The sequence below is a fragment of the Coregonus clupeaformis genome, unplaced genomic scaffold (genome assembly GCF_020615455.1).
Source record: "Coregonus clupeaformis isolate EN_2021a unplaced genomic scaffold, ASM2061545v1 scaf0143, whole genome shotgun sequence".
In the NCBI taxonomy this organism is placed as follows: domain Eukaryota; kingdom Metazoa; phylum Chordata; class Actinopteri; order Salmoniformes; family Salmonidae; genus Coregonus; species Coregonus clupeaformis.
In genome coordinates this window covers 434,841-454,416 of record NW_025533598.1, presented here as the reverse complement: position 1 = coordinate 454,416, position 19,576 = coordinate 434,841, and the positions used below count along the sequence as shown (strand labels likewise).

The window sequence follows — 19,576 nt, the reverse complement described above, 5'->3', positions numbered from 1 at the left end:
ACGCACCCTTGTGGGGCCCCAGTGTTTAGGATCAGCGAAGTGGAGGTGTTGTTTCCTACCTTCACCACCTGGGGGCGGCCCGTCAGGAAGTCCAGGACCCAGTTGCACAGGGCGGGGTTCAGACCCAGGGCCTCGAGCTTAATGATGAGCTTGGAGGGTACTATGGTGTTGAATGCTGAGCTATAGTCAATGAACAGCATTCTTACATACAGTTGAAGTCGGAAGTTTGCATACACTTAGGTTGGAGTCATTAAAAATTGTTTTTCAACCACTCCACAAATTTCCTGTTAACAAACTATAGTTTTGGCAAGTCGGTTAGAACATCTACTTTGTGCATGACACAAGTAATTTTTCCAACAATGGTTTACAGACAGATTATTTCACTTATAATTCAGTGGGTCAGAAGTTTACATACACTAAGTTGACTGTGCCTTTAAACAGCTTGGAAAATTCCAGAAAATGATGTCATGGTTTTAGAAGCTTCTGATAGGCTAATTGACATAATTTGAGTCAATTGGAGGTGTACCTGTGGATGTATTTCAAGGCCTACCTTCAAACTCAGTGCCTCATTGCATGACATCATGGGAAAATCAAAAGAAATCAGCCAAGACCTCAGAAAAACAATTGTAGTCCTCCACAAGTCTGGTTCATCCTTGGGAGCAATTTCCAAATGCCTGAAGGTACCACGTTCATCTGTACAAACAATAGTACGCAAGTATAAACACCATGGGACCACGCAGCCGTCATACCGCTCAGGAAGGAGACGTGTTCTGTCTCCTAGAGATGAACGTACTTTGGTGCAAAAAGTGCGAATCAATCCCAGAAAAACAGCAAAGGACCTTGTGAAGATTCTGGGGGAACCAGGTACAAAAGTATCTATATCCACAGTAAAACGAGTCCTGTATCGACATAACCTGAAAGGCCGCTCAGCAAGGAAGAAGCCACTGCTCCAAAACCGCCATAAAAAAGCCAGACTACGGTTTGCAACTGCACATGGGGACAAAGATCGTACTTTTTGGAGAAATGTCATGTGGTCTGATGAAACACAAATATTAATGTTTGGCCATAATGACCATCGTTATGTTTGGAGGAAAAAGGGGGTTTCTTGCAAACCGAAGAACACCATCCCAACCGTGAAGCACGGGGTGGCAGCATCATGCTGTGGGGGTGCTTTGCTGCAGGAGGGACTGGTGCACTTCACAAAATAGATGGCATCATGAGGAAGGAAAATTATGTGGATATATTGAAGCAACATCTCAAGACATCAGTCAGGAAGTTAAAGCTTGGTCGCAAATGGGTCTTCCAAATGGATAATGACCCCAAGCATACTTCCAAAGTTGTGGCAAAATGGCTTAAGGACAACAAAGTCAAGGTATTGGAGTGGCCATCACAAAGCCCTGACCTCAATCCTATAGAAAATGTGTGGGCAGAACTGAAAAAGCGTATGCGAGCAAGGAGGCATACAAACCTGACTCAGTTACACCAGCTCTGTCAGGAGGAATGGGCCAAAATTCACCCAACTTATGGTGGAAAGCTTGTGGAAGGCTACCCGAAACGTTTGACCCAAGTTAAACAATTTAAAGGCAATGCTACCAAATACTAATTGAGTGTATGTAAACTTCTGACCCACTGGGAATGTGATGAAATAAATAAAAGCTGAAATAAATCATTCTCTCTACTATTATTCTGACATTTCACATTCTTAAAACAAAGTGGTGATCCTAACTGACCTAAGACAGGGAATTTATACTAGGATTAAATGTCAGGAATTGTGAAAAACTGAGTTTAAATATATTTGGCTAAGGTGCTAAACTTCCGACTTCAACTGTAGGTATTCCTCTTGTCCAGATGGGATAGGGCAGTGTGCAGTGTGATGGCGATTGCATCGTCTGTGGATCTATTGGGGCGGTATGCAAATTGAAGTGGGTCTAGGGTGACTGGTTAGGTAGAGTTGATATGATCCTTGACTAGTCTCTCAAAGCACTTCATGATGACAGAGGTGAGTGCTACGGGGCGATAGTCATTTAGTTCAGTTACCTTTGCTCTCTTGGGTACAGGAACAGTGGTGGCCATCTTGAAGCATGTGGGAACAGCAGACTGGGACAGGGAGAGATTGAATATGTCCGTAAACACACCAGCCAGCTGGTCTGCGCATGCTCTGAGGACGCGGCTAGGGATGCCGTCTGGGCAGGCAGCCTTGCGGGGGTTAACATGCTTAAATGTCTTACTCACGTCGGCCATGGAGAAGGAGAGGCCACAGTCCTTGGTAGTGGGCCTCGTCAGTGGCACTGTGTTATCCTCAAAGCGGCGAAGAAGGTGTTTAGCTTGTCTGGAAGCGAGACGTCGGTGACGGCGACGTGGCTGGTTTTCCTTTTGGTGTCCGTGATTGTCTGTAGACCCTGCCACATACGTCTCGTCTCTGAGCCGTTGAATTGCGACACCACTTTGTCTCTATACTGATGTTTTGCCAGTTTAATTGCCCTGCGGAGTGAGTAGCTACACTGTTTGTATTCTGCCATATTCCCAGTCACCTTGCCATGGTTGAATGCGGTGGTTCTCGCTTTTAGATTTGTGCGAATGCTGCCGTCTATCCACGGTTTCTGGTTAGAGTAGGTTTTAATAGTCACAGTTGGCACAACATCACCTATACACATCCTGATAAACTCAGTCACCGTTTCAGTGTATTCGTCAAAATTATTTTCGCAAGCTACCTGGAACATATCCCAGTCCGCGTGATTGATCAAAACAATCTTGAAGTGTGGATTCTGATTGGTCAGACCAGCGTTGAATAGTCCTTAGCACGGGTACTTCCTGTTTGAGTTTCTGCCTATAGGAAGGGAGGAGCAAAATGGAGTCGTGGTCAGATTTGCCGAAAGGAGGGCGGGGGAGGGCCTTATAACCATCCCGGAAGTCCGAATAGCAATGGTCAAGGATTTTGGTAGCGCGAGTACAACAGTCGATATGGTGATAGAACTTCGGCAGCCTAGTCCTGAAATTTGCCTTGTTAAAATCCCCGGCTACAATAAATGCAGCCTCAGGATACACTCCCGAGTGGCGCAGTGGTCTAAGGCACTGCATCGCAGTGCTAGCTGTGCCACTAGAGATCCTGGTTCGAATCCAGGCTCTGTCGTAGCCGGCCGTGACCGGGAGACCCATGGGGCGGCGCACAATTGGCCCAGCGTCGTCCAGGGTAGGGGAGGGAATGGCTGGCAGGGATGTTGGTAGAGCATGGTGTTTGCAACGCCAGGGTTGTGGGTTCGATTCCCGCGGGGGGCCAGTATGAAAAATAAATACAAATATGTATGTACTCACTAACTGTAAGTCGCTCTGGATAAGAGCGTCTGCTAAATGACTAAAATGTAAATGGTTTCCAGTTTGCATAAGGTCCAGTGAAGTTCTTTGAGGGCCGTCGTGGTATCGGTAAAAGTGATTTGAAGTGGATTTAACATGTGACATCAACAAGGGATCATAGCTTTCACCTGGTCAGTCAGTCATGTAAAATGGCAGGTGTTCTTAATTATTTGTATACTACCACCACTATAGCCTACTGTGTCAAGGTAAGATACCTACAGTGCCTTCAGAAAGTATTCACACCCCTTCACTTTTTCCACATTTTGTTGTGTTACAGCCTGAATTTAAAGTGGATTAAATTGAGATTTTTGTCACTGGCTTGCAGACAATACCCCATAATGTCAAAGTAGAATAATGTTTTTAGAATTTTTTTTTAATGAATAAAAATGAAAACCTGAAATGTCTTGAGTCCTAAAGTATTCAACCACTTTAGTTATGGAAAGGCTGAATAAATTAAGGAGTAAAAATGTAAGTCACATAATAAGTTGCATGGACTCACTATATAAAAGTGTTTAGCATGATATTTGAATGACTACCTCATCTCTGTAACCCACACATACAATTATCTGTAAGGTCCCTCAGTCGAGCAGTGAATTTCAAACACTGATTAAACCACAAAGACCAGGGAGGTTTTCCAATGCCTCGTAAAGAAGGGCACCTTATTGGTAGATGTGTCCTTCCTAACTCAGTTGCCAGAGAGGAAGGAAACCGCTCAGGGATTTCACCATGAGGACAAACAGTTACAGAGTTTAATGGCTGTGATAGGAGAAAACTGAGGATGAATCAACAACATTGTAGTTACTCCACAATACTAACCTAATTGACAGAGTGAAAAGAAGGAAGCCTGTACAGAAGAAAAAAAAAATCGAAAACATAAATCCTGTTTGCCACAAGGCACTAAAGTAATACTGCGAAAAATGTGGCAAAGAAATTAACTTTTTGTCCTGAATACAAAGTGTTATGTTTGGGGACAATCCAACACAACACATTACTGAGTACCACTCTCCATATTTACAAGCATGGTGGTGGCTACATCATGTTATGGGTATGCTTGTCATCGGCAAGGACTAGGGAGTTTTTTTTGGGGGGGGTAAAAAATAAACGGTGGTGGCTGCATGATGTTACGGTATGCTTGTAATCATTAAGAAATGGGGAGTTTTTCAGGATAAAAAATAAACGGAATGGAGCTAAGCACAGGCAAAATCCTAGAGGAAAACCTGGTTCAGTCTGCTTTCCACCAGACACTGGGAGACAAATTCTCCTTTCAGCAGGACAATAATGTCAAAATAACGCCAAATATAGACTGGAGTTGCTTACCAAGAAGACAGTGAATGTTCCTGAGTGGCCTAGTTACAGTTTTGACTTAAATCGGCTTGAAAATCTATGGCAAGACCTGAAAATGGCTGTCTAGCAATGATCAACAACCAACTTGACAGAGCTTGAAGAATTAAAAAAGAATAATGTGCAAATATTGCACAATCCAGGTGTGCAAAGCTCTTAGAGACTTACCCAGAAAGACTCACAGCTGTAATCGCTGCCAAAGGTGATTCTAACATGTATTGACTCTTTTGTGAATACTTATGTAAATGAGATATTTCTGTATTTAATTTTCAATAAATTAGCAAAAATGTTCCATTTTTGTTATTATGGGGTATTTTGAATTCACGCTGTAACACAACAACGTGGTATAAGTCAAGGGGTGTAAATACTTTCTGAAGGCACTGTATATATACTGTATACTACTACTGCTACTACTACTGCTACTACTACTACTACTACTACTACTACTACTACTACTACCACTACTACCACTACCACTACTACTACTACTGCTACTACTACTACTACTACTACTACTCAAATCAAATCAAATTGTATTGGTCACATGCGCCGAATACAACAGGTGCAGACATTACAGTGAAATGCTTACTTACAGCCCTTAACCAACAGTGCATTTATTTAAAACAAAAAAGTAAGAATAAAACAACAACAAAAAGTGTTGAGAAAAAAGAGCAGAAGTAAAATAAAGTGACAGTAGGGAGGCTATATATACAGGGGGTGTACGTTTGCAGAGTCAATGTGCGGGGGCACCGGCTAGTTGAGGTAGTTGAGGTAATATGTACATGTGGGTAGAGTTAAAGTGACTATGCATAAATACTTAACAGAGTAGCAGCAGCGTAAAAGGATGGGGTGGGGGGCAGTGCAAATAGTCCGGGTAGCCATGATTAGCTGTTCAGAGTCTTATGGCTTGGGGGTAGAAGCTGTTGAGAAGTCTTTTGGACCTAGACTTGGCACTCGGGTACCGCTTGCCGTCGTGGTAGCAGAGAGAACAGTCTATGACTGCTACCACTACTACTGCTACCACTACTACTGCTACCACTACTACTACCACTACTACTACCACTACTACTACCACTACTACTGCTACTACTACTACTACTACTACTACTACTACTACTACTACTACTACTACTACTACTACTGCTGCACATACTCTCCACTACTGCTACTGCTACTCCACTACTACTCCACCTGCTCTCCTGCTACTACTACTACTACTACTACTGCTGCTACTACTACTAACTACTCTGCTCCACTACTCTGCTACCTCCCCACTGCTCCCACTGCTCTGCTGCTGCTGCTACTGCTGCACTTGCTGCTGCACTGCTTATGCTATACTGCTGCTCGCTGCTCTACTGCACGACCACTCTTTTGCCTACTACTACTACTACTGCTACTGCTACTGCCACAACGCTGCTGCTGCTAGCCGCGCCTCTCTGCATCGCACTGCTGCTGCTGCCACTGCTGCTACGCTGCTTCTGCCACTGCTCCACACTGCTGCTGCTGCTACTTACTTACTGCCAACATTTCATCGCTGCTCTTGACCACTGCTACTACTACTACTACTGCTACCACTCACAATACTGCACTACTACTACTACACTACTACTACCTTTAACTAAGTACTGCCACTACCTACTACCCACTCTACTCACTCACTCTCTCTACCGCTTCTATTCACTGCTACTGCTACCTACTTAACTGCCACACCACTACCGCTGCTGCTACTACTACCACTGACTCTTACTACCACTGCTACTCTGCCACTACTACTACCACTACTACTACTGCTACCACTACCACTGCTACCTCCACCACTACTACTACTACTACTACTACTACACTACTTTTACTACTGCTACTGCTAACATACCACTCACTACTGCACACACTGCTACTCTGCTACTGCCACTACTACTACTGCTACTGCTACTGCCTACTACTGCTACTACTGCTACCACTACTACTGCTACTTCTGCCACTGCTACTACTACTACTTACTACTGCTACCACTACTCACTGCTACCACTACTACTCACTACTATTGCTATCTCTGCTGCTACACTACTACTACTACTACTGCTACTCTGACTACTACTACTACTACTACCACTACTACTGCCACTACTACTGCTGCCACTACTGCTGCCACCGCTGCTACTACTACATTGCTACTGCTACTACTACTGCTACTACTGCTACTGCTACCACTACTACTGCTACCACTACTACTGCTACCACTACTACTGCTACCACTACTACTGCTACCACTACTACTGCTACCACTACTACTGCTACCACTACTACTGCTACTGCTGCCACTACTACTGCTACCACTACTACTGCTCTACTCTTACGCTACCACTGCTGCTGCCACTACTGCTACCACTACTCTGCTACCACTACTACTACTACCACTACACTACTGCTACCACTACTACTGCTACCACTACTGCCACTGCTACTGCTACTGCTACCACTACTACTGCTGCACTACTACTGCTACCACTACTACATCTACTACTACCACTACTGCTGCTACCACTACCTGCTACTACTACACCACTACTACTGCTACCACTCTGCACTACTACTGCTACCACTACTACTGCTACCACTACTACTGCTACCACTACTACTGCTACCACTACTACTACTGCTACTACTGCTACCACTACTACTGCTACCACTACTACAGCCTACTGTGTCAAGGTTACATGCTGACCATGCCGCTCGCGCGTGTATGTTGATTTTATGGCCGTTTAGCTAGCTAGCTAGCTTGCTGTTGCTAGCTAATTTGTCCTGGGATATAAACATTGGGTTGTTATTTTACCTGAAATGCACAAGGTCCTCTACTCCGACAATTAATCCACAGATAAAAGGGTAAACAATTCAAGTAATCTCTCCTCCTTCAGGCTTCTTCTTCTTCTTTGGACTTTATATGGCGGTTGGCAACCAACTTTAAGGTGCATTACCACCACCTACTGGACTGGAGTGTGGACCTCAGTTCATCTTTCAATCACCCACGTGGCTAGATGCGCCTAAAAACCAATGAGGAGATGGGAGAGGCGTGACTTGCAGCGCGTGAGCAGTTTGGATGCAATGATGGAATAACATGTATGTGTCAATTTATTAGACATGGGCTGTTACGGTGACCGTATTACCGCCACACCGGCAGTCACGAGTCATGACGGCAGTCAAATTCCACGTGACCGTTTAGTCACGGTAATTAGGCTTCTCCAAGCTCTGATGCTGCTGCTGGTCATTAGTAGCCTACCAAACTAGCTAACTGCCTGGTACTCAGCACTCTATTGTCCCTCTAATCACTCTGACATCAATGCAAATGTAATCGGAAATCGAATCAAACACTTCATGAGAGCTCGTGTTGCTCAAACAGAGTGATGGCCTCTATTAAAAAGAGGAGGATCCCATCAGCTTTCTATAGGCTAGGCCTACTATATTTATTTCTCAACTTTCCTAATATTAAGCACATTGCTTCTCTTTACAACAGGAGTATAGCCTACCTGGCTGGCATGAAAATGAACCACGGGAAAAGCGTCCTCCATTTGCTATTTAAGTGCATAGATGACATGTATTTCTTTACCCTGCCCCTGTTTCGAGACAGGTGCATGATAATGGTCCATTCTAAATCAAAAAACTTATTTCACACATATATTATTTAGTATATGTAAAGACAAGATTAAATCAAGAATAGTCTGATGGGTGACAATATTAGCCTATCACTTGTGAATTATATATTATCACTTGTGAATGATGCCCAGCATAAGGCAAGAAACAGCGCATGCTTTTCTTTTGCGACTTTTTTCTAATCATAGTCCCACACCTCATGTAGCCTAGCCCATAGGCCTATATGTTCTGATAAGGTTTGTATCGCAACTAAAGTGGCCAAATAACTTCTTAAAATGAAGCACATTAATCCGCTTTACAACTGGTGTAGAGCCTAACTGGCATACATTTAACATTTTAGTCATTTAGCAGACACTCTTATCCAGAGCGACTTACAGTCAGTGAGTGCATACATATTTCATACTGGCCCCACGTGGGAATCGAACCCACAACCCTGGCGTTGCAAACGCCACGCTCTACCAACTGAGCTACACAGGGCCTAACCCTAAAATCCACTATAAACTATACCCATCCACTATAAACTATACCCATCCACTATAAACGATACCCATCCACTATAAACTATACCCATCCACTATAAACGATACCCATCCACTATAAACGATACCCATCCACTATAAACGATACCCATCCACTATAAACGATGCCCATCCACTATAAACTATACCCATCCACTATAAACGATACCCATCCACTATAAACTATACCCATCCACTATAAACGATACCCATCCACTATAAACGATACCCATCCACTATAAACTATACCCATCCACTATAAACGATACCCATCCACTATAAACGATACCCATCCACTATAAACGATACCCATCCACTATAACCACACCCGATACCCATCCACTATAAACGATACCCATCCACTATAAACGATACCCATCCACTATAAACGATACCCATCCACTATAAACGATACCCATCCACTATAAACGATACCCATCCACTATAACGATACCCATCCACTATAAACGATACCCATCCACTATAACGATGCCCATCCACTATAAGCGATGCCCATCCACTATAAACGATACCCATCCACTATAAACGATACCCATCCACTATAAACGATACCCATCCACTATAAACGATACCCATCCACTATAAACGATACCCATCCACTATAAAACGATACCCATCCACTATAAACGATACCCATCCACTATAAAGCGATACCCATCCACTATAAACGATACCCATCCACTATAAACGATACCCATCCACTATAAACGATACCCATCCACTATAAACGATACCCATCCACTATAAACGATACCCATCCACTATAAATGATACCCATCCACTATAAACGATACCCATCCACTATAAACGATACCCATCCACTATAAACGATACCCATCCACTATAAACGATACCCATCCACTATAAACGATACCCATCCACTATAAACAAAAAAAAAAATTAAAAAAAATAAACGATACCCATCCACTATAAACGATACCCATCCACTATAAACTATACCCATCCACTATAGATCAGTATCTAGATCTCATAGCTCTATGATATTTTACATTTACATTTACATTTTAGTCATTTAGCAGACGCTCTTATCCAGAGCGACTTACAGTTAGTGAATACAATATATATATATATATATATATATTTGTTTGTAATACTGGCCCCCCGTGGGAATCGAACCCACAACCCTGGCGTTGCAAACGCCATGCTCTATCAACTGAGCTACATCCCTGCCGGCCATTCCCTCCCCTACCCTGGACAACGCTGGGCCAATTGTGCGCCGCCCATGGGTCTCCCGGTCGCGGCCGGCTGCGACAGAGCCTGGATTAGAACCAGCATGTTGAAGAACATAGATCAGTATCTAGATCTCATAGCTCTATGATATCATGAACTCAGACCTGACTGATCTATTGTTATCTAATATATTTTTTGTGTATATTTATATATATATATATAATTTTTATTTTTTATATACCTACAATCCAATGTAATGTTTTTTAAATTTGAAACAGAAAACCATGTGATCAACTTGATCCTCTTTTAAATGTTTTATTGTTTGACCCTAATTCTAGTGTATTATCTTGAGGGTATGTGTATTCTGACTTCACAAAATGGATTTCCATGTAAATGGTCAATAAAGTATATCGTCAAAGAAGATCGGCAGACGCTGCTTCTCCAGTAGAAATCCCCGATCACCGCTCGCAGGCCGTGTCATGTCGACGTTGGCTAGCTAAGCAGAAACACGTCATCGGGTCTAATGTTCAACTACTGAAGACATTGGCTCCAGTCTAGGTTGTGCCTTTTTAGATTTTGAGAAAATGAACAACTAAGGAAGAATGTTTCACTTCTCTCATTGACTTCTCTAACCCCGGCCTGGTCGGCCTGGTCTGCCTGGTCGGCCTGGTCGGCCTGGTCTGCCTGGTCTGCCTGGTCGGCCTGGTCTGCCTGGTCGGCCTGGTCTGCCTGGTCGGCCTGGTCTGCCTGGTCTGCCTGGTCGGCCTGGTCTGCCTGGTCGGCCTGGTCTGCTTGGTCTGCCTGGTCTGCCTGGTCGGCCTGGTCGGCCTGGTCTGCCTGGTCGGCCTGGTCGGCCTGGTCTGCCTGGTCTGCTTGGTCTGCCTGGTCGGCCTGGTCTGCCTGGTCGGCCTGGTCTGCTTCACAAGCGTTCCCAGAAGTCTGGCAATGTTGCGTCTCCGGGTTTAGAAACTGTGATATCGTATTGTAGTAACGTGGTTTCTAGGGCTTCATGTTCAGTGTGGGCTACCTGATCCAGTGTTGTCTGAAGGTTATAACACGTTATAGTAATGGTCTATTCATGTTGTCTCCAGGGCTTCATCCGCATGTTCAGTGTGGGCTACCTGATCCAGTGTTGTCTGAAGGTTATAACACGTTATAGTAATGGTCTATTCATGTTGTCTCCAGGGCTTCATCCGCATGTTCAGTGTGGGCTACCTGATCCAGTGTTGTCTGAAGGTTATAACACGTTATAGTAATGGTCTATTCATGTTGTCTCCAGGGCTTCATCCGCATGTTCAGTGTGGGCTACCTGATCCAGTGTTGTCTGAAGGTTCCGTCAGCGTTCCGCCAGGTCTTTACGAAACCCTCCCGCCTCCCTTCTCTCTTCTACAACAAAGAGAACTTCCAGCTAGGGGCCTTCCTAGGGTCCTTCGTCTCCATATACAAGGTAAACACTATATATATATATATATCCAGTGTTGGGATTAGTTACTTAAAAATGTCATTGCATATTACTAGTTACTTCTTTCAACAGGAACTAATTACTTATTACTGCCTGGGAAAAGTCATTAGTTACACTACTAGTTAGAGGTTCACAGTTTATTACTGCCTGGGTAAGTCGTTAGTTACACTACTAGTTAGGGGTTCACAGTTTATTACTGCCTGGGTAAGTCGTTAGTTACACTACTAGTTAGGGGTTCACAGTTTATTACTGCCTGGGTAAGTCGTTAGTTACACTACTAGTTAGGGGTTCACAGTTTATTACTGCCTGGGTAAGTCGTTAGTTACACAACAGATTGTTAACACTGTTCTAATTTGGCACAACAGAAACTAGAGGCCATGAGTTACTTGGTCAGACAAAATGGCACCCATTGGCCTATAGGTGGCGCTGTTATAAGCAGTCTCACTTAAACCCTCGTATCCACCACCCCCGTTTGACCTGGAGACTTGACTTTGTATGTACGCGTCTTTCCTCATGCTGAACAAATCTGCCTCAAGGACCCATAAGGTCTGCCAGGATCGGTTGTCCTCCATCTTGGACATGCTTGAAAATATGAAGAGTGGTACTCAGTGATATGTTGTTTGATTTGGCCCAAACATAACGCTTTGTATTCAGGGCATAAAGTTAATTTATTTTCCCAATTGTGTGCTGTTTTACTTTAGTGCCTTGTTGCAAACAGGATGCATGTTTTGGAATATTTTTATTCTGTACAGGCTTTCTTTTCACTCTGTCATTTAGGTTAGTATTGTGGAGTAACTACAATGTTGTTGATCCATCCTCAGTTTTCTCCTATTCACAGCCATTAAACTCTGTAACTGTTTTAAAGTCACCATTGGCCTCATGGTGAAATCCCTGAGCAGTTTCCTTCCTCTCTGGCAACTGAGTTATGAAGGACGGCTGTAACATCTTACCCCCAACACTGTATATATCCCTTTCTTCTTCTCTATCATTCCTAGGGTCCTTTGTCTCAATATACAAGGTACATATATTCTCTTTCTCTCTGATATGAACTACACTCTCTCTCCCCAGGGGACCAGCTGCTTGCTGCGTTGGGTGCGTAACGTTGACGACGAGCTCCACGCCCTCATAGCTGGTAGGTCAGAGACTTTCCAGTGTCCTATCGGCTAGCTGGAAGTCTTACCACTGTCCAATCAGCTAGTCATTGGTTACAGAGTCCAGCAATGCATTCAATTCCGTTTTTGTCCCATTGAATCCCCTCTCTCTCTCTCTTCTCTCTCTCTCTCTCTTTCTCTCTCCTCTCTCCCTCCTCCATCTCTCTCTCTCTCTCTCTCCTCCATCTCTCTCTCTCTCTCGCTCTCTCTCTCTCTCTCTCTCTCTCTCCTCCATCTCTCTCTCTCTCTCTCTCTCTCTCTCTCTCTCTCTCTCTCTCTCTCTCTCTCTCTCTCTCTCTCTCTCTCTCTCTCTCTCTCTCTCTCTCTGTGTCTCTCCCTCCTCCATCTCTCTCTCCTCTCTCCCTCTTTCTCTCTCCCTCCTCCATCTCTCGGCCTCTCCCTCCTCCATCTCTCTATCCTCTCCTCTCTCTCCCTCTTTCTCTCTCCTCTCCTCTCTCCCTCCTCTGTTTCTCTCTCTCCTCTGTCTCTCTCTCTCCTCGCTCTCCTCCGTCTCTCTCTCTCCCTCTCCTCCATCTCTCTCTCTCTCCCTCTCCTCCATCTCTCTCTCTCCCTCTCCTCCCTCCTTCTCTCTCTCTCCCTCTCCTCCACCTCTCTCTCTCTCTCCCTCTCCTCCATCTCTCTCTCTCTCCCTCTCCTCTCTCTCTCCTCTCCTCTCTCTCCCTCTTTCTCTCTCCCTCCTCCATCTCTCTATCCTCTCCTCTCTCTCCCTCCTTCTCTCTCTCTCTCCCTCTCCTCCATCCCTCTCTCTCTCCCTCTCCTCCATCTCTCTCTCTCTCCCTCTCCTCCATCTCTCTCTCTCTCTCTCTCCTCCATCTCTCTCTCTCTCTCTCTCCTCCATCTCTCTCTCTCTCCCTCTCCTCCATCTCTCTCTCTCTCCCTCTCCTCCATGTCTCTCTCTCTCCCTCTCCTCCATGTCTCTCTCTCTCCCTCTCCTCCATCTCTCTCCCTCTCCTCCATGTCTCTCTCTCTCCCTCTCCTCCATTTCTCTCTCTCTCCCTCTCCTCCATTTCTCTCTCTCTCCCTCTCCTCCATCTCTCTCTCCCTCTCCTCCATTTCTCTCTCTCTCCCTCTCCTCCATCTCTCTCTCTCCCTCTCCTCCATTTCTCTCTCTCTCCCTCTCCTCCATCTCTCTCTCTCTCTCCCTCTCCTCCATCTCTCTCTCTCCCCTCTCCTCTGTCTCTCTCTCTCCTCGCTCTCCTCCGTCTCTCTCTCTCCTCGCTCTCCTCCATCTCTCCCTCTCCTCCACCTCTCCCTCTCCTCCACCTCTCTCTCTCTCCCTCTCCTCTGTCTCTCTCTCCTCGCTCTCCTCCATTTCTCTCTCTCTCCCTCTCCTCCACCTCTCTCTCTCTCCCTATCCTCCATCCCTCTCTCTCTCTCCCTCTCCTCCATCCCTCTCTCTCTCTCCCTCTCCTCCATCTCTCTCCATCTCTCCCTCTCCTCCATCTCTCTCCATCTCTCCCTCTCCTCCATCTCTCTCTCTCTCCCTAGGGTTCCTGGCTGGCATGTCCATGTTCTTCTACAAAAGCACAACAATCTCCATGTACCTGTTCTCCAAGCTAGTGGAGGTGAGGCTGTGTCCCATTTCACCTGTAGTATTGTAGGAAGTTATACTACTGCCTCGGATGTCTGTCAGATGAAAACCACGTATCTTTATTGTACCACTGTGTCCCTCTCCAGACGATGTACTTTAAAGGCATTGAGACGGGCCGCCTCCCCTACTTCTCCCAGGCTGACACCATTATCTACGCCATATCTACCGCAATCTGCTTCCAGGCTGTAAGACACACACACACACACACATACACATACACACACACACACACTGCTCAGTGCTGACGCAATCCTCCTTTCTTTCTCTCTCTCTCTCTCTCTCTCTCTCTCTCTCTCTGTCTCTCTGTCTCTCTCTCTCTCTCTTCTCTGTCTCTCTCTCTTTCTCTGTCTCTCTCTCTCTCTCTCTCTCTCTCTCTCTCTCTCTCTCTCTCTCTCTCTCTCTCTCTCTCTCTCTCTCTCTCTCTCTCTCTCTCTCTCTCTCTCTCTCTCTCTGTGTCTCTCTCTCTCTCTCTGTCTCTCTCTCTCTCTCTCTCTCTCTCTCTCTGTCTCTCTCTCTCTCTCTCTGTCTCTCTCTCTCTGTCTCTCTCTCTCTCTCTGTCTCTCTCTCTCTCTCTCTCTCTCTCTCTGTCTCTCTCTCTCTGTCTCTCTCTCTCTCTCTGTCTCTCTCTCTCTCTCTGTCTCTCTCTGTCTCTCTCTCTTTCTCTGTCTCTCTCTCTCTCTCTCTCTCTGTCTCTCTCTCTCTCTGTCTCTCTCTCGCTCTCTCTTCTCTCTCTCTCTCTCTCTCTCTCTCTCTCTCTCTCTCTCTCTCTCTCTCTCTCTCTCTCTTTCTGTCTTAGGCGGTGATGGAGGTGCAGAATCTCAGACCCTCCTACTGGAAGTTTCTCCTCAGGCTCACCAAGGGCAGGTGTGTCTACTCGTTAGTTAGGAACAAAACACCGAGCGGGTTTAACTTCTAAAGGGAAACAGACATCATTATGTTGTCATCCATTTATTTATTTTCCAAGCTATAGCAATATCTGTTTGTCTGTGTGTCTCAGACCTGGGTTCAAATACTATTTCAAATACTTTCACATACATTCGATATATATTTTATTTGAAAAGACAAGAAATTGAATATTTTAATGTATTTGGAAATACACATTTAAATACCAGATACTAAAATACACATATTTGAACCCAGGTCTGGTGTGTGTGTGTGTGTGTGTGTGTGTGTGTGTGTGTGTGTGTGTGTGTGTGTGTGTGTGTGTGTGTGTGTGTGTGTGTGTGTGTGTGTGTGTGTGTGTGTGTGTGTGTGTGTGTTGGTGACTAAAATCCCTCTCTCTCCCTCTACAGGTTTGCTTTTATGAACAGGGGGGTGCTGGATGTGTTTGGGACCCAGGCCTCCAGAGACTTCCAAGGCGTCATGCCCAGACTGGACACCCACCATACCACCCTGACCCCTGGACAGGACATCACTCTGGGTTGACCCCACACTGTTAAGAGGGCAGGGGGTCAGCCAGGGGGGGGAGAAGTCTCCTCTGGTTCTCTGACATGCGTCCCAAATGGTATCCTGTTCCCTATAGAGGGCACTACTTTTGACCAGGGCCCGTAGGATAGTGCACTATATAGGGAACACACTGGCTCTCTGTAAGGACCTGTGTCTGTGTGAAGACTCTGCATACGGCATTCTTAAGGCTGTCGTACTCGTAGAGGGCAGATGATATTGTAATGTGGTGAGGAGGGAGGGAGGGAGGGAGGGAGAAGGGAGGGAGGGAGGGAGAAGGGGGGGCCCAGGACCGGGTTTGGGAAACTGCCCTAGCCAGTAGGCATCTGGAGATCTGAGTTGATTTTTTAATATGAGCAATATGGCTTAAACCTATCCAATCCTCTCAGATCTGCACTAGTGAATAAGGGGCTAGGGGTTGATTTTGTGGTAACTGAGTTAAGGTGCAGGTGGGAGGGGGGAGGTGCTGGACAGGGCTGATGCATCCTGGGAGGTGGAGTTTTCTAGCCGTTGCCTTGGTAATGGAGGAGGAGCTCTAACCGTGCTGAGAGGAACACAATGAATTAGCATTTGTGGATCCACAGGGTGTTCTGTTGTGGAAAACAACCTTGTGGGGTTCCACTGTCCCAAATCTGGCTAGCCTACTACTTACTAAAACGGTACGCTGTGTACTAATCATACTACATACTATTTAGCAGTCACTAAACTTAGTCTGAGTCGAGGCCCAAGTCCCTGTGCTGGAGTCCGACTCACCAATGTTCGAGTCACGAGTCACTAATGGCTGAAGTCCGAGTCACCAATGTTCGAGTCACGAGTCCCTAATGGCTGAAGTCCGAGTCACCAGTGCTCGAGTCACGAGTCCCTAATGGCTGAAGTCCCGAGTCACCAATATTCGAGTCACGAGTCCCTAATGGCTGAAGTCCGAGTCACCAGTGCTCGAGTCCCTAATGGCTGAAGTCCGAGTCACCAGTGCTCGAGTCCCTATGGCTGAAGTCCGAGTCACCAGTGCTCGAGTCCCTATGGCTGAAGTCCGAGTCACCAGTGCTCGAGTCCCCTAATGGCTGAAGTCCGAGTCACCAGTGCTCGAGTCCCTAATGGCTGAAGTCCGAGTCACCAGTGCTCGAGTCCCTATGGCTGAAGTCCGAGTCACCAGTGCTCGAGTCCCTATGGCTGAAGTCCGAGTCACCAGTGCTCGAGTCCCTAATGGCTGAAGTCCGAGTCACCAGTGCTCGAGTCCCTAATGGCTGAAGTCCGAGTCACCAGTGCTCGAGTCCCTAATGGCTGAAGTCCGAGTCACCAGTGCTCGAGTCCCTATGGCTGAAGTCCGAGTCACCAGTGCTCGAGTCCCTAATGGCTGAAGTCCGAGTCACCAGTGCTCGAGTCCCTAATGGCTGAAGTCCGAGTCACCAGTGCTCGAGTCCTGGTCCGAGTGCTCGAGTCTAAGTCACTGGGTCCACATTAACTCCATATAACGTAATTGACCCAGTCAGATACAGTGTAGTGGACAGAGCGATTTAGTCAATACATCGTTTGCTATCGTTTTCCTTTCTTTTTGTGCCACCCAGTGTTTACTAGGTAATGGTACCATGTTAGCTCGCTAGCTAGTGAGGAAACATGACTGAACAAGGTGGAGTGTAGCCTAAAGAAATGGTTAACCGTCTGGTCTTCAAGTGGCTTTGTTTTAGATTATGATGCTAGAAGGACAGATGTAGCGCTGGTAATATGGTCATATCTTTGGAATGGTAAGGGCTAGAATCAAGCCGTTTTCTCTGAGGAAAAGAGAGAGACTTGCCATTGCTATTGGATCCAGTGCGGCAAGTGGGAGGGTTTGACGAGATGACAAATTCAAGACCGTTGGGTATCTTAACTAGAAGGCTGGTGGGTGACTGGTCAGCTACGGGAAAGCAAGACCGTTGGGTATCTTAACTAGAAGGCTGGTGGGTGACTGGTCAGCTACGGGAAAGCAAGACCGTTGGGTATCTTAACTAGAAGGCTGGTGGGTGACTGGTCAGCTACGGGAAAGCAAGACCGTTGGGTATCTTAACTAGAAGGCTGGTGGGTGACTGGTCAGCTACGGGAAAGCAAGACCGTTGTGAATAATCAGAGGCGGAGCCTGTCTGCCCACACTGCAGCTAACCGGCTGGTGTAGGCTGGGTGTCCCCGGGAACAGAACTACACTGCTCATCTAGTGCTGCTCAGACGCCTGACGGATCTTACGATGTCTGGTTAGCTACCATCGGTTGTTGCCTCTCCTTAGAACCATCTCAGTGCTAGTGTCATGAGAAGGTGAGTCCTGGACTCGAAAACTACGACACTGCTATTTAAAACGTGGTGTTTAGTAAAAAACGAATGCAGTAAGCAACAAATATCAGCATGCTAGTCTCGTCCTACTGGGAATGAGTCATCCTCGTGCAGTTGCGTTGATTCCCGCCATTTGTTCATCACAGCCCGTCCCCCCAGCTGATTATCAACTGTTGTCAGATGCATGTGGGTCTGGAAAGACGACTCTCTTCCTCAATAATGTGCAGCGAATTCTACTAGATGAAATGCGAAATGAGTATGACTTCCTGGTGTTTAAAGTATTCAACATTTTTTAAATTTCACCTACTATATAAAAAAATTAACTAATCGCATACCCAAAAGGCCTGCTATTTAGAACACAAGTACGGCCATCGGAGACGGCCACTCAATGGCAACACACCTCAGTTCAGCAGCACAGTAACTCCTGATCTCTCCACCAGGGGGCAGGCTTGATTCAGTTCTCAATTCGACTTTCCACTTAGTAATTTATTGATGTCAATTGGAGGCCAAGTGAAAGTTCTACTTGAGTGGAAGTTCAGATTAATCCTCTACTAAATTGAAAACTCCTTTTATAAAACATTGGACATATTCAATCGACTTCTTTAATTGACTGAGTTAAAACTGTCAGGTCCCAATCCTTTTCCCTCCCTCCCTCTCTCCACCCCCCTCCCTCCACCCTCCCTCCACCCTCCCTCCCTCCACCCTCTCTCCACCCTCCCTCCTTCCCTTCCTCCACTCTCTCTCCCTCCCTCCCTCCACCCTCCCTCCTTCCCTTCCTCCACTCTCCCTCCCTCCCTCCCTCCCTCCCTCCCTCCTCCCTCCCTCCCTCCTCCTCACCCCTCCCCCCTCCCTCCCTCACCCTCCCCCTCCCTCCCTCCCTCTCTCACCCTCCCCTCCCTCCCTCCCTCTCTCACCCTCCCCTCCCTCCCTCCCTTCCCTCCCCTCTCTCTCTGTCTCTCCAGGTTGAGAGAAACTGATTGTGAAAAGCATAATGTAACAGAAATCACCATAGAAACGTAGCAGAGATCTTTTAAATATAGCAATATACAGACTAAAATGTATGATACTTGACTATTATCTCAAAATATATAAATAAATACCTTTATGACATAAATACCTGTATGACAATGTTTGTAATTTATGTATAAACGAATTTAGCAACATGTTCAGTATTTTGTTGAATTTTCCAGAAGGTTTAATGACTTTCTATTGGTTGATGTTTCCAGAAGGTGTAATGACTTTCTATTGGTTGATGTTTCCAGAAGGTGTAATGACTTTCTATTGGTTGATGTTTCCAGAAGGTGTAATGACTTTCTATTGGTTGATGTTTCCAGAAGGTGTAATGACTTTCTATTGGTTGATGTTTCCAGAAGGTGTAATGACTTTCTATTGGTTGATGTTTCCAGAAGGTGTAATGACTTTCTATTGGTTGATGTTTCCAGAAGGTGTAATGACTTTCTATTAAAATATTTTGTAGAATCCTGTTGTACGCTGTCTGTTATTTTGGGACTGGACAAAGAAACCATGAGACTAACTC

The 19,576-nt window shown here is 45.8% G+C and overlaps 1 protein-coding gene across 1 annotated transcript in view; it reads left to right on the top strand.

Annotated features, from left to right (window-relative positions):
- tmem135 (transmembrane protein 135) overlaps positions 1-15,988 on the top strand; it is a 62,727-nt gene extending 46,739 nt beyond the window's left edge. Inside the window, exons 9-14 of the mRNA XM_045213706.1 lie at positions 11,350-11,517; positions 12,601-12,664; positions 14,193-14,269; positions 14,382-14,480; positions 15,092-15,159; positions 15,588-15,988. Of these exons, the coding sequence (XP_045069641.1) occupies positions 11,350-11,517; positions 12,601-12,664; positions 14,193-14,269; positions 14,382-14,480; positions 15,092-15,159; positions 15,588-15,720 (609 nt within the window). The 3' untranslated portion in view covers positions 15,721-15,988. The remainder of the gene's footprint in view (positions 1-11,349; positions 11,518-12,600; positions 12,665-14,192; positions 14,270-14,381; positions 14,481-15,091; positions 15,160-15,587) is intronic.
- Positions 15,989-19,576: the final 3,588 nt, after the last annotated feature.